General features: G+C 42.5%; 1 protein-coding gene across 2 annotated transcripts in view; it reads right to left on the bottom strand.

The window, feature by feature from the left end:
* Positions 1-1,163: 1,163 nt before the first annotated feature.
* Positions 1,164-14,611, bottom strand: part of LOC310743410 (solute carrier family 23 member 1-like) — a 42,086-nt gene continuing 28,638 nt past the window's right edge. For both annotated transcript variants that reach the window (XM_083573639.1, XM_083573640.1), the window contains exons 7-13: positions 12,808-12,928; positions 12,286-12,442; positions 10,776-11,029; positions 9,173-9,337; positions 7,068-7,176; positions 5,781-5,876; positions 1,164-4,279 (exon numbers count right to left, since the gene is read on the bottom strand). In XM_083573639.1, coding sequence (XP_083429765.1) covers positions 4,014-4,279; positions 5,781-5,876; positions 7,068-7,176; positions 9,173-9,337; positions 10,776-11,029; positions 12,286-12,442; positions 12,808-12,928 — 1,168 coding nt within the window. In that variant the 3' untranslated portion in view covers positions 1,164-4,013. The remainder of the gene's footprint in view (positions 4,280-5,780; positions 5,877-7,067; positions 7,177-9,172; positions 9,338-10,775; positions 11,030-12,285; positions 12,443-12,807; positions 12,929-14,611) is intronic.

Genomic DNA, 14,611 nt, shown 5'->3' with positions numbered 1-14,611 from the left:
GTATGTCTGAAATTTGGTGCTGAGAAGTGCAAAACAAGACACGTTGGGAAGAAATAGCCACCATTTCTACTCATAGCATATAGCATGAAGGAAAAACTCCCCTCTGGAGAAAGGTTGCAGCATTTGGGACTTTTTAGTTTAGAGAAAAGGTGAGTAACAGGTCGCATGACAGAAGCTGGTAAGATTGTGGGTGGCGTGGAGAAAATGGCTAGAGAAAAGTTTTTCTCCTTGAAACACTGGAACTTGGGGACATCCAATATTGGAAGTTTCAGGACAGATAAAGCGCTTCTTCACACAGTGCCTAGCAAAACTATGGAACTCATTCCCACAGCAGGCAGGAGTGGCCGCCAACTCAGATGACTTTAATTCGTGGAGGATCTGCTATGGATGGCTACCAGTGTACAGTGTTACAGAGAGAGCCAGTGTGGTGTAGTGGTTAGGAGCAGTAGACTCGTAATCTGGTGAACTGGGTTCGATTCCTCGCTCCTCCACATGCAGCTGCTGGGTGACTTTGGGCTAGTCACACTTCTCTGAAGTCTCTCAGCCCCACTCACCTCACAGAGTGTTTGTTGTGGGGGAGGAAGGGAAAGGAGATTGTTAGCCGCTTTGAGACTCCTTCGGGTAGTGATAAAGTGGGGTATCAAATCCAAACTCTTCTTCTACTACTACTAACCATGATGGCTGTGCCCCCACAGAGGCAATAATACTAGTTGCTGGAAACCACAGGAGGGCAGAGTGCTCTTAGCTCTCACATCAATGCAACTTCAGTTTGTGCTAGTGCACACACCAGGGGTGTTGACGGCTGGGGATGTCTACCCAAAGGTGTCCACACGTGGAGTATAGACAAAATAGGTGACGCATTAAACTGCAGCATCTTACAGCCGAGTACAGGATACATATGCAGTAAACAGGAGTGTGAACACAGCCTCAAGGAGGCAGCAAATTTCCTACACATGTATGCACACTGCAGCGAATATGCTGCCTGATTTCAGCAGATGCAATATTTGAAAACCAGCTGCTATCAATATCTGCAAATGTCAGGGATGGTGGTAGTTCAGTGACATCCAAAGGGCACTAGTCTGGGGAATGCTGGATCTTCTTCATTAGGAAGACAGCAAAATATGGGGTGCTTTTCTGCCAAGTAAAAACACTTTAACAAAAAATAATAATCGTGATTTATTTATTTTTCAGTACAGAGTTTGCTTGTGTACAGAGCATTTTTTTCATACAAGATTGTCAAATCCACACTATAGGATAATCCGTTTTAATGGCACATTGAGAAGGTGAAATTAAAAGCACACAAATTGGGTGGGGTAGAGCTTGTTAATACAGGGGTTAACACTTCACCCACAGTGTTGTATACAAAAAGTGGTTTGAAGTGGTAAAAAGTTTCGCCCAATTAAGTTTTAATCTCTTAATTGCACGGTTGGTTAAATCTGCACAACTAGCATGAGGATAAAATAATCACTTTGAAGAAAAATGCTTGTCTTCAAAATTTAGGTAATGTGCACAGCAGATGCCATCTTAGGAGAGATGATGGCTTGAGTCCTAGCTTCCCAAGAATAGAACAGAGTTCATGTTCACAGAACAAGGCTTTCCTGCATGGGCATAGCCAGAATTTTTGTGGGGGAGGCTGGCTTTTGTTGAGGGGGCAGTACCTCCGATTTGTATTGATTTAAATTATGGGGGGCAGCTGCCCTCCTGCACCCCCATGCTTTCCTGCCTCTGCCCCCCTCCCTCAAATCTGCTCCTTAGAATTGGTAGACCCTTGAAAATGGCCTGGACTTTGGTACAGAGGGCTGTCGATGGAGGCGGCTTTGACAGAAACCACCCTCTCCCACCCCCTTACAAGAATGGAGGAGCCACTTGGGAGCCAAGGATTTGACTTGTGTGCAAGAGAGGATGAGTGCTGTACCCAAGATGCTTTTATGTGCCACCCAAGGTGTTTTGCAAATACTTCTATTAAAAAATAAAATCAACCCAGCTGCACATTTTGAACTTTTAAGAGGTACAGTAATTTAAAAATACCTGCATGTAACCAACTGGCATACTGTAGAATGGGAGCTTCTGATCCATATGTGACTGGTGGCCCTCATTCAAAAGTGCACACATGCAACAGCTAGCCTTGTAAGCAGTAGGGACTTCATGTATCTGTTCTGCATGTGGTAGAACGGAATCCTTTCTTCCATCCTCCAGCTGAGCTGACAGATTGCATCTGCTGTTCCTGGAGCAGACCAGAAAATCCACACCTGCAGTTTCCCATCAGCCAATGGTTGATAGGCGTCGTGGTTCAATAACAATTGGAGGGCCACAAATTCAGCCACCCCTGAACTAAGCATATGTAAGCAAAATCCCATGGCAGAGTCAGGACAACTGAACACATGGAGCAAGCATATATCATTACAAATACAATCTTATGTAAGACCTTGTGTAGGGCATCTTAAGTGGCTGATACTGAGAAACCACATAAAAACACCATGTAAGAGCAAAGGATAGAAAGGTAGGCAGGAAACTTACTCAGTCACAGCCCATGCTGATGTTATCACTTATCAGACACCACCACACAGTGGGAGAAGAATGGGGCACGCATTGACAAACGAGCAATTAAAATACTTTTGTCTGCGGCTCAGGTGTAGTAGGATAATTTGTGTACAGCTCTTGCTCAGTAAAATGCACAAGTGTTTTCAGGTAAATACCAAGTGAGTGTAGGTGGGATCGCGAAAGCCGGGATATGGGGGAGAAATTGAGGAAGGATCAGCAAAGTGGAAATGGAGAGCTGTGAACAGGTAGGAGGCAATGGCAAAAGAGCTCTGTAGTATGAACAGATAGGCAGAAATGGAAATGGAAATAAACAATACACAAGTGTAAAGGAAATTCATCCTGTCTGGCCTAAAAAATACCAGATATGTATTTGGGGCATATGCATTTTGAGCGAGGAGAATTTCTACAAAAACAGAAATAGAGAACGGCCCTAAGAATTTGGCAGACGCACAGTTTTATTTGGGCATCAACAGTGTATACGATAGTCATCCCAGTAGTCACCAGAATGAAACTTGGCTTTCCAAAAGTTTTTTCAAAAAAGGTGAATGTGAATGCCCTAGTCTTAGTCTACCACAATTAAAGCTTTGTTTATCTTAGACAGAAGGCCCTTTGGGATAATGCCAACAGTAAACCTAAGAGGTCTCTTGTTATATACACACAGGAAGATGATCAAGAGTCCATCCCTGAGGAAAGATTATTGAATCCTTCCTTTAGGATAGATTTAAAATACAAAGTACAACATTTTATGAATATAATCAAGATCAAGCATATCTTGTTCTGTGTGGCTTCTCAAATGGAAGTCACTGACTTCCATGAAAGCCTAAAAGCAGCTTAGAACTATTTTATAGACTTTGGAAGCCCCAGTTTAACTCAGGAGCCTGTTGTAGCAAACAACACAGGTGTTGTTGAGCTACAACTCCCGATGTTACTGACCACTGGCCATGTTGAGCAAAGGCTAATGGAGTCCAACAACATTTGACGGCCCACAGGTTCCCCATACTTATGGACTCAACAAAGCCGAAGACGAAAAGGTGTGGGAGCAACAAAGTATTGTGACACACACATTAAGCAGTCTGGCCAACTGCACATGATCAGAGACAAAAGCTGAGGCTGGATTTAAGGAGGCCTAGGACAGCAGCTTTTCTCCTTGGAACTAGCTTGTCTAGTTACTCAGAAACTCAAGAACCATGGATTCAATTTTCAGGAAAAGAGTTTCCCACGGTAGAAAGGAGAACAAATTCTTGTCTTGGGTGCTGCTGGGCTCCCTAGCCAGGCTGTCCCTCAAACTGGCACTGTATTCTCGCAGCAGAGAAATTGGCACACATGGCCAATTTGCATTGATGGCAAATTATGGAGTCGTTTGCCAGAACTTAGTCTCTTGCTACAGCCACAATCTCATTGATAAGAAACCAGAAAAAAGGAAGATGTTGCTTCAATGGCTTAGCAAGTCAAGTTTGTTTACTGATGCAGTCTTATATTCTCGTGTCGATGTTTATTTCTGTGTCCTTTTCTGAATTAAATTTGCTTTTGTTCTCCTGTGCATAATTATTGCGCTCCTTTGCATTGTTTCTGGCTGGCCGCTTTGGGCACATTGGGAGGTACTGAAACCAGTCAGCAGCACAGAACTTAGAACCTATTCCGAAGGGTAGATCATAGACGTCCGATGTGTTCACAGTATCATCAGATTCTTCCTTATAACCCTCTTTCCATGCCAGGAGTCCCCGCTCTTCCAAGCTCCCTACCAAAGGAAAACAGAATAGTTAGCAGAGACTAATAGAAACAGGCATCCTATAGAATAACAAAGCAATTTCGTATCATCGCTAAGCATCAGCCTCTCGTGCCCCAAAAAGTATGAATCTCACATAATCACAAACACGACAGTCATTTCAGAGTATAAGAAAAAATAGAAGCCATTCACAATAAGCATCAGTTCTTGCAAGACAACTTCCCAGTTATAACAAAAATATGAAAAGCGTCATGAATGTAACTCTCATACTCTTTTTGAATATGGGTAAAATGCAAGGCACGGTGTAATGACTGAAGTACACTGAATATATTATAAACACAGCTCTGTCATGCTAATTGCCACTATAAACCTGTAAAGTGGTTTTGACTGTGACTTTCTGTGGCAAAAAGCAAAACTTGAGTGCAGTTTTGCCCTCAGAACCCACAAGGCTTGCCCTAAAAAGAAACCTCCCTGATCCCAATCTGTGTAGCGGCCACACCCTCGGCCTCCTCAAATCAAAACACTGAGGACAATTGTACTGCATCAGCAGAGTGTTTTCAGGGACAGCACAGCATCTGACACAGGTGCAGCTACACAGCTGCAAAAGCCTGGCAAGGCCTGCCAATGTTTCCCGCCACGGGCCCCCTGTAACATTTTCTCCCCAGACTAGTGATCTGAGAGGCACCATGTGGCTGAGTATAGCTGCCATTTTAATTTCCCACAATGCCCCTGGCATAGCATTGCTCTAGGATACTCCCCACCCTCACGGCTACTGTTGACATTCATGATCCACTACAGAAAGTTATCTGGGTGGGGTGGCAGTGGTCAAATAAGACGCTGAAAGCAGGTTAGTTGGTCACAAAAATACCTGTCCATTTTGCCTCCTCTCTCATGTTCTACAAATGCTAGAAACTTACTCTTAAATATATATATGAAAGCTTGAAATCTGCGGAATATTGTTCATCCAGGGGCCAGAGGACAGGGATTGACTGCCCTAACGATGGACGTCCCATGACCACACAAAAGTCCCCCCCCCCCTCAAACCTGGAGTTGAATCCTTTAAATTTTACTCCAGCTGTGTTGAGAGCTGCTCTCTTGTAGGGTAACTTTTAAATGACCCAGCCAAGCATTGGGAAGCCAACTGCATGATTAGTTTCCCCCAAGGAATTAGCACTCTGCTCCCAATGTGTTGTTGACTCAGTGGTCAGGGCCTATGTCTGCATGTGGTTTAAACATGACCCAGCCACGTCAGAGCCTCTCAGGGAAAAACAGGTTCTCCTCTGTTGAGCTAATGTTTTAAGAGCTCCAGTGTTGCTGATTCAGAGGCAGTGGCTAGAAAGCTAAAGATCTCTGGGTTTTTTAAGCCATCAGGACTGGAACTCAGATTTATTCTGAAAATGACCTGGGGCCCCCAAACCCTGGCAACCAAAGGCAGCCATACCTGTGCAACTGCGCATTAGCAATGAACACTAGAATATAGTCAAGGAAGCTGGGATATTATTGTAATTCCTACCTGGAATAGTGTTATCGAGGATGAAGCCCAGGAACCCCCCAACAAACATGCCTGTGGTGAGCAGCACATTGATTACTTGGTCCAGTTGTTGAATTCCTAGAAACAGAATCCACTTGTCAAATAAACAATCCAAACAATGAGAAACCCCAACAAGTCCCTACAGCTCATGATGGAAGTCATTTTTTTAAAGTGTTGTTTTCGTTCTGGGTTCAAAAGTGTATATTTACCTCAATATTCTGTCCAACAAACAATATTCTGTTTAACAGACAGATGCCCTGGAACTGGGCACAACAGGGAAGCTATCACATACAGTGGTACCTCGGGTTACATATGCCATGCTTTCAAACTGTTAGGTTGGCAGGAGCTGGGACCAAACAATGGGAGCTCACCCCATCGCAAGGATTCAAACTGCCGACCTTTCAATCAGCAAGCCCAAGCGGCACAGTGGTTTAACCCACGGCGCCACCCACGTCCCTCTTCTTTTAGATACCTGATATCTATTAGATACCTTATATCTATTGTTCTGATATCTATTGTAAGTCGCTTTGGGCATGGTACACTGTGGGAAAGGAATGTATAAATTAAATTAAAATAAGCTAAAACAACAGTCTTCATATTTTAACCCATTTGACCCAAACTACAGATTCCATACACTTTAACTGGCTGCACAAACATGGATTTGCCTGCATGTCTCCACCCAAAAAAGATGGTTGGCATAGTCAGCTTTGATAATGCTGTTAAGTGAATTTGGAGGGTGACGGCTACAAACATGTGACTGGAACAGTTATCATCTGGCATCTTAAGGCAGAAACCACTTGCAGCAGACGAGAAACCACCTACGGCAGCTTCTTAGCATGAGCACTGTATCTGTCAAAGTCCAGTCATTCAAATACATGAAATCTAAGGTAAGGGACCCCTGAGCAGTTAAGGCAAATATGGGGTGCGGCACTCATCTTGCTTCAGGCTGAGGGAGCTGGTGTTTGACCACAGACAGCTTTCCAGGTCATGTGGCCAGGATGGCTAAACAGCTTCTGGTGCATCAGAACACTGTGACAGAAACCAGAGAGTATGGAAACGCCGTTTACCTTCCCGCCACAGCAGTACCTATTTATCTACTTGCACTGGTGTGCTTTCGAACTCCTGGGTTGGCAGAAGCAATGTAACTGAAACCACAGTGTGGGCAGAAGTTAATTATGGGAACCACATCCCAATTTTTGTGGGTTACATTTCTAATTCATTTTCTGTTGACATCAGCCAAAAAACAAAATATAACAAAACAACATTCACCTGTTTCCACCAATTCTGAATTTTTCTGCACCCAGAATGGAACCGTCAGACCCGCAAATATAGAAAATCCAAAAATGAAAAGGTTTCTTGAAGAGTTCATATCTGTATACTGAATAAAGAGGAGATGGTCTTTAGAGGGAAAACAAATGGATACCACAATATCCATTAATTTCACCAGCTATTTTTGGTATGTAGACAATGCAGCATTGTTGATTCTTTATTATTCCATCTGTGTGCATAGTGCCTTACTGAGTATAAGAGGGCAAGTCCACGCACCAAAGGGCTTGTACTCTAAAATTCAACACAGGGGAAACAGAATAAGGAGAGCCCAGGGAAAATGGGGAAGCAATATGTGGTGGTTTCAGATGCACATGCTTAGGCTTAGCTACATACTGAGTTACTGTAGGGCAGGAGTTGCCAACCGAGTGCCCACAGGCACCATGGTGCCCTTGAAGGTTTTCATCAGTGTCCCTGAGCAGGTGTTGCAGACTGAGCTCAGACAGAGAAAGAGCCATGAGACAGTGACAGACGCAGCCAGAAGAAAAAGGCTGGAACAGATCTGCAGCTTCTGTTTCTGCTTACATCTGTCTCTGGAAGTGGCGGGACATGGGAGCTGGGTTGCTACTCTGTGCTTTCTCCTCCTCACCAGAATCCCCAGGTTTTTTAAAAAACATTAGGATGTGTCCAGCACACCCCATGCATGCCTATTTGTATAACATAGCAATAATAAATATTTCAGGGCAATGTAGTCTTAAATATATTTCACAACTCGAAAGTTGATGGTATGAAAGAACTGAAATATGGCACACTTATGCTTTTATGGTACCCAAGACAATGATAAGTGAAGTAGTTGGATATTGCTTCAGTGCTGTTCTAAGAAGAATGCTTTAATTTGTTTTAGACTTATTTTAATCTGATAATAGACAAGTTTGGGCAAGCAGTCAAGCTGCTCTCTTTGGGTTTCTATAAAGCAATTAATGCTACACTAGGGTGCTTACTTTTCCATATAAGATATGTAAGTATCCTTGATGAAAAAGAAAATGAATAATTTTCAAACAAGGATAAAGCCTTTGATAACGCTTTTTTATGATAGCAATTTTATCTAACAACAAAATCTTCACCTTTTATCAGCTTGGAAAATCTCTTGTAATCTTTTCTATCAGATAATGATGTCGATAAAGGCAATCTATTCTGTTAGAAAGATGTCACCTTGGTTTTAGGACACATTTCAACCTGCTGATTTATCCCATTTTTTAAAAGCAGCGTTAATGTTTAAACTTAATAGTTTTGTTTTATTTCTATTAAATATTGTAGTTTGAACACACCTGTACTTTTTAAAAGAAGTTAACTCATAGTTCATTGACACTTTTGGATTTGTTAATGATCTCAAATCATCTTCATCTTAAGGTCATGTTACCAGGTTCCTTCAACTTTCTGAAATGCTTCTCTACTTACAGTGAAAAACCATCCTAGGCATATATCTCACCGAAAATTGAAATTTTGTGAATTCCCATGCCCTCAATAACAACCCAATTCATTGTCTTTCATAAATTGTAACTATCTCATCAGTGCAACTAGCAGTCTTAACAATTTGTAATCCTTGCCTATCATCTCAGCTGTAGACACACCAACCATGCAAAATAGGAAGAACTACTTATTACATCTTGTTACCCATCTGCAATGGTCCTTGATAACTTTCTTACCTGAAACACATTTAATATGAAATTTGTGCTATTCAGTTATTTCTTAGCTGTCACAGATTATGCTTTTCTTTAATGTAAGATGCCTTGATGGACTATATTTAGGCTAAGAGGCAGGATACAATAACTCACCCACACCATACATTTAAAGCACGTACCCCACAAAGAATTGTGGGAACTGTAGTTTCCCCCTCACAGAGCTACAGTCCTAAGCAGCCTTAACAAACTACAGTTCCCAGGATTTGTAGGTGGGGTGGGGGGGTGATCCATGTGCTTTAAAATGTTTGCTGTGGATGTCAGGTTGGCATTTGAGTTCTGAGGATATCCAGAGAAACTGAAACTGCGCACAAATGGCTCCTCCTCACCTATGCAGAATTAAATTGATTTTTGAAGCAAAACTCTCACCTGTAAATTGGAAACTCCCACAGCCGTGATGATGCCAAACATCACAAAAAACATTCCTCCAATGATGGGAGTTGGAATGCTGGCAAATATAGCTCCAACCTTGCCAAACATGCCAGTCAAAAGCATAACGCAGCCCCCAGCCACAATAACCATTCTGCTCCCGACCTGTGTTGAGAAGAACAGAAGAAAATTAAAAGCCCCCACAAAAGGACAAAGAAAATGATATGGATATGTTTCAGAGCTCTGTCAGTTCTGACAGTAGGGCTTTGGTTAATTAGCTCATGTTGCCTCCTACAGCGGTGCTCATCTTTTAGGGTGGAAGGTAGGACCTTGCCCTTATTAATATGTTGCTGAATAAGCATACTATTAAGTATTGTTCACTGTTTTATTTTTTCCGGGTCTTAAATGGCTTTTACATGTTGTATTTTACCATGTCAAGCCGCTTAGAGACTTTTTACTGAGTAAATGTTCTGATAAGTGTAATAACTAATAATAATAGCCATATTATAAGATAAGATTACAGTAAGACTCAATAGCCAAGCCAGGTGCTTTTTATACCAATGGAAATACAGCCTTTCTGGTTGTTCCATGGATTTTCCTGTTAAAGATGCTTTGTTTTTATAGTGTTCCATGTTCTATTAATAAATACTTATAAGAGGTGTTAACAATATTCCCTTTAAATGCTCTAAATGACAATAGCAGATATTAAAATAGCATCAGGTGGGCATGGTTTGTGGGAAACAGACCTGCGGGGCAGAGGTTCCCCTCACCCTTGCTCTTTCTATAACCTATAGAACATTAATAAAATTTCTGAAGGTAATCATATTACTGCACAACTTGATTCCTGATAATATACTACCACGGAGAGGACTAAAATGTTGTGGCTCATTAGAGAGAAAAGCTAACCCTCTGAATGAGGTAAGTCTACACAGAGCAACAGGCTGTTTGGAAGGACTCTTCAGCACAGCACTCCAGCAAACGTGCTCATTTAGATGGCAGCAAGATGGCGCCTAACCCCATTAACTTTTCCTTCCATTCCCCTTTGCTACACTTTTTACGAAGACCACAATGTGAGCGCTGAGCCTGCCTGCCGCTGCTGATCTCCTCCTGCAGTGTGCAGATCCACGGGAGTATTGAGGGATTCTCAGGCTATGCTCTCAGTTCGGATGTGCCAATAGTGTGTGTGGCCTGGCCAATGCCCTACACAAAATGAATGCTTACTTTAGAAAATCCCCCAGAATCCTCTGCAAAACACAGGATTCCCACAGCAGATGCCCTCATTGTTGCTCAGCAGACAACCTAATGTGAAAAGAGCTCCCTGGCGTTAGAACGGTTGGGAAAATACTATCCATGCATAGCCCACATTTGTTTTAAGACAGGCACCCCCAACCTGCGGCCCTCCAGATGTTTTGGCCTACAACTCCCATGATTCCTAGCTAACAGGACCAGTGGTCAGGGATGATGGGAATTGTAGTCCAAAACATCTGAGGGCCAAAGGTTGGGGATGCCTGTTTTAGGAGCACATGTGTGGCTGCTTCTTCTGCAAAAATGCTGCCACTTTGCTGCAGTGGAATTCAATTTATCGTACTGAAATCAGACTTACCCGAGTGATCCCCAAAGCACCCACGTTTTCACTGTACGAAGTGGTGCCATTTCCTGTCCCCCAGGCTCCCGCCAGAAGGCAGCCAATCCCCTCCACTCCAATTCCACGGTTGATTGCATGCTTGGGAGGAGGAGGCGCGCCAGATAAACGAGCACAGGCATAGTAATCTCCTACCGACTCCACCATGGAGGAGATCACTCCAGCTATGATGCCAAAAATCCCGGCCAAGCTAATGGTTGGAACTCCCCATTGACCTGTGTGTCGCAAACACAAAAACAAAGTGTCCATGTTGAGACTGTGGATCTGAGGCTGGTGAAGCTCACCAGCATAAGTAGCTAAAACTTCTTGAGATGTTGTCGAACGTTGGAGCCAAAGGAACTGTTATTTTGCTGATTCCAATTATTAACAGGACAACAATTAGGACTGTCTTGCAGGCAATAACCACCACATGGGAAGCTACTTTAACTTGCTTGACATATCAGCTGTCATTACATGGTAAGTCATTCAAGTATGAACTTGAGCATGTTGTTCCTCACATTTTCCCAAGTGGAAGCTGTCGCCAAGGATGGACCATTTGTGTGCAATGTCTCACTTTGTAGGAAGAGTGGCTGTTGCCTAAATCAGAAGTGCCTGGAACGAGGATCAGTCCTGTCAGTTGTGTTCTTGCATATCCACCTCTACCTGCTTCCAAGTCAACTCCTAGACAATCTTGCTGCTCCAAAGTTTTACCCCCCCAAAAAGGTTGCATACCTGTATAGGATGGGCAGCTATGCCACTGTAACATGGGGGTAGCCAGGATTTATGTTGGGGGGAGCAGGACACCCAGCTGTCATCATCCTCTCTCTGACTCTGTCTAGCAGATCCAGAACGAAATGTCTCCACAACCGTTGTTTTAAATTACTTTCTTTTGACCTCAAGTGCTCAGAAAAATCTGTCAGATCTTTCTACAATTTCTACTTTTAGTTAAGTATTTTTATTTATTTATTAACTTGATTGGGGGAGGGGGACAGCTGATTGCTCCTGTCTATGCCCACACACTGTAATAAACACCCAAGTATTGTTTGAAACATACAGTGGTACCTCGGGTTAAGTACTTAATTCGTTCCAGAGGTCTGTATTTAACCTGAAACTGTTCTTAACCTGAAGCACCACTTTAGCTAATGGGGCCTCCTGCTGCCGCCGCGCCGCCAGAGCCCGATTTCTGTTCTTATCCTGAAGCAAAGTTCTTAACCTGAAGCACTATTTCTGCTTGGTGGAGTGTGTAACCTGAAGCGTATGTAACCTGAAGCGTATGTAACCCGAGGTACCACTGTAGTCTTAAACATATTGGCAGAATCAACAGATACATATAGATTGTTACCAGTACTGTTAACAATGAAGCCCTTTTGTCTGAAGAAGACCATATTAACATTAATCTGAAATCAACTAATAAAGAGAACCAAGCAGTTGATTAATGTTTTCACTCCTAATGTGGAGTCAAAAAATCAGCAACATCACGGCATGACAATACCTGGGTAAGGAAACCGAAACCAGGGTGCCTGTGAAAGAACATCCCCTTTGCTGTCAGTCCGAGCTTTGTAGCCATAAGCAAGTGGGTCCGAAGGGAACACATTGGTGATGGTAAGTATAAAACAGAGAAGCCAAGTAAGTGTAAGGCCAAACAGCACCTAATGAGTTACAGAAGACAATGGATCTCTGTTAGTGGCAGAACTCGCTCTTCCAGACTAGAAGTTGTATAGTTCAACAGTATTTCCCATTACATTTGCAAAGAGCATCAAAGAAATGTAGTTGTGGTATAGCTACTCAATCATAACAAAAACCACCAAATCCCCACTTAAATAAAGGCAAGTTGGTAAGACACAGCACGAAACATTTGGCAAACTTCCTCTACAGCTGGCTTATTTCATTGCCAACGAACAAGTGGAAATCAATGCAATTCGTTAGGTGACTGAAATGAAGCATGCTTTAGTTTTATTTTAGTCTACCTGGGGTGGTCTAGCTGGTCACCAAAAGTTCAAAGGGGTTAACTCACAGGGAAAATCTGGAAGAGGTAGATCTTGGAGAAATGGCATCTCTTGCTTGTGCTGTAAGATGGCACTGGAACAGGGACATTTTTCAGGTACTGAGAGAACAGAACTATGAGGAACATGGTTCTGAGGTGGAAAAGAAATAAGTTAAGAAAAAGTTGTTTATGTTTTAGGTTGACTCAGAGGTCCTGATTCAGAACTTAAGGGAGTATTTATACAGGAACAAATACAAACATTGGTGCCACTTGTAAGCTCGCATTGCACTTATTCAGATATTGGGGCACAATGTTTCTACTACACTGACTTTTCACAACCATGTTTATTACACTGTCTTCATTTACTGAGATACCAACTGTCCTGAATCATCTTACAAAATTCCACACACCACAGTGTAAGTTACAAACAGAGACAAGCCTCTGATATCAAAGTTCTCATGACTGGTGTTATGTACTGAGTTGAATAGGATCCAAACTGCAGCAGTCTGATTGGTCCTAGAACAATAGGATCCAAAAGGCAGCAGTCTGATTGGTCCTAGAACAATAGGATTCAGAATGCAGCAGTCTGATTGGTCCTAGAACAATGCAGCAGTATGATTGGTTGGCAGGAACCACCCAATCATGCTCCAGAGAGAAGTGAATCCACAACTTGATTGGCTTACAGTAGAACTCCGGAATTAGCCAATCATGTGCAGCCCATTGTGTAAATAATGTATATAAAGCAGATACTTTGAGGGGACATTCATTCATTCATTCCTCCTCACCACTATGAGCTGAATAAAGAGCATGAAATCACTTTGTGACTCTGAGTATATTTCAACTGGATTTTTGTGTTTTCCAAAATACCTATTTTAGGCTTGGATCCTAATATTTACATGCAAGCATACCTTACTTAATTCATTGGAATTTACTTCATTCTGAGCTGATATGCAAAGCAGTGGATTGCACTGTTAATCTGCTGTTGTGTATGTCATGCATTTGTATTTTCTGATTATTGTGCATTGTTGTGTTTCATTAGTTTGATTGTGTTTGTAAATCTTGTAAGGCACTTTGTGTCCTGTGACAGAAAAGCAGGGTAAAAAAACAAAACAAAACAACAACAGTTGATTCAAGCAGCTTTGTTTCAAGCAGTGTGCACTTATTAGTATTCCACACTTAGAAACAGATGAAAAGCTCATTGTAAAAATCAGAGGCTCAAGCCTATTCAGTGCCTTGAAGAATATATCTACATGTGAGCATAAAGCACATGCCATGCCAGGAGTGTGACTGAAATGAAGCATGGAACTAGCAACAGAAATTGGGAATTTCATTATTTTGCCCAGTAAAGATGCATTGTTTCCAAGTAACTGTGACTTCGTCCCAGGTATGGAATATTTTACATTTGCTGGATGATACAGATAGGGTGGAATCTAACCGATAGCCCCATGCTTACAGCAGAGCTTTTGATCCAGCCAATACCTCTACTAATGGAAGAAGAGGAGAGATTGTTTTTGCTGATTCTTATTCTCCATCCTCTCACTGCAGCCCTCAGCAACCCTCAAAAATTGGCTTCAGAGAGTTGGTGGATCGTCCAGCACAGAGGGAACTGCAGAGAGAACAGTGGATTGGGGGCAGGGAAGTATCCTCCCTTAATTTGTGAGCAGAAGTGTCCACTGGATCAAAAGCCCTTCTGTGAATGCAAGGACACCAACTGGAATCCACCTGCAGTCTTTGCGTATCGACTGGGCAATTCACTAAATATGTTGTTTATACTATGAATTTGTGTTACTTTCTCAAGAGTGCTTGGATACTAGGCATGTTGAGCTGGTAATAT

Source organism: Podarcis filfolensis (assembly GCF_964270895.1).
Source record: "Podarcis filfolensis genome assembly, chromosome: 10".
In the NCBI taxonomy this organism is placed as follows: domain Eukaryota; kingdom Metazoa; phylum Chordata; class Lepidosauria; order Squamata; family Lacertidae; genus Podarcis; species Podarcis filfolensis.
Note: the sequence above shows the minus strand (reverse complement) of the source record. Positions and strands in the feature narration are given on the sequence as shown.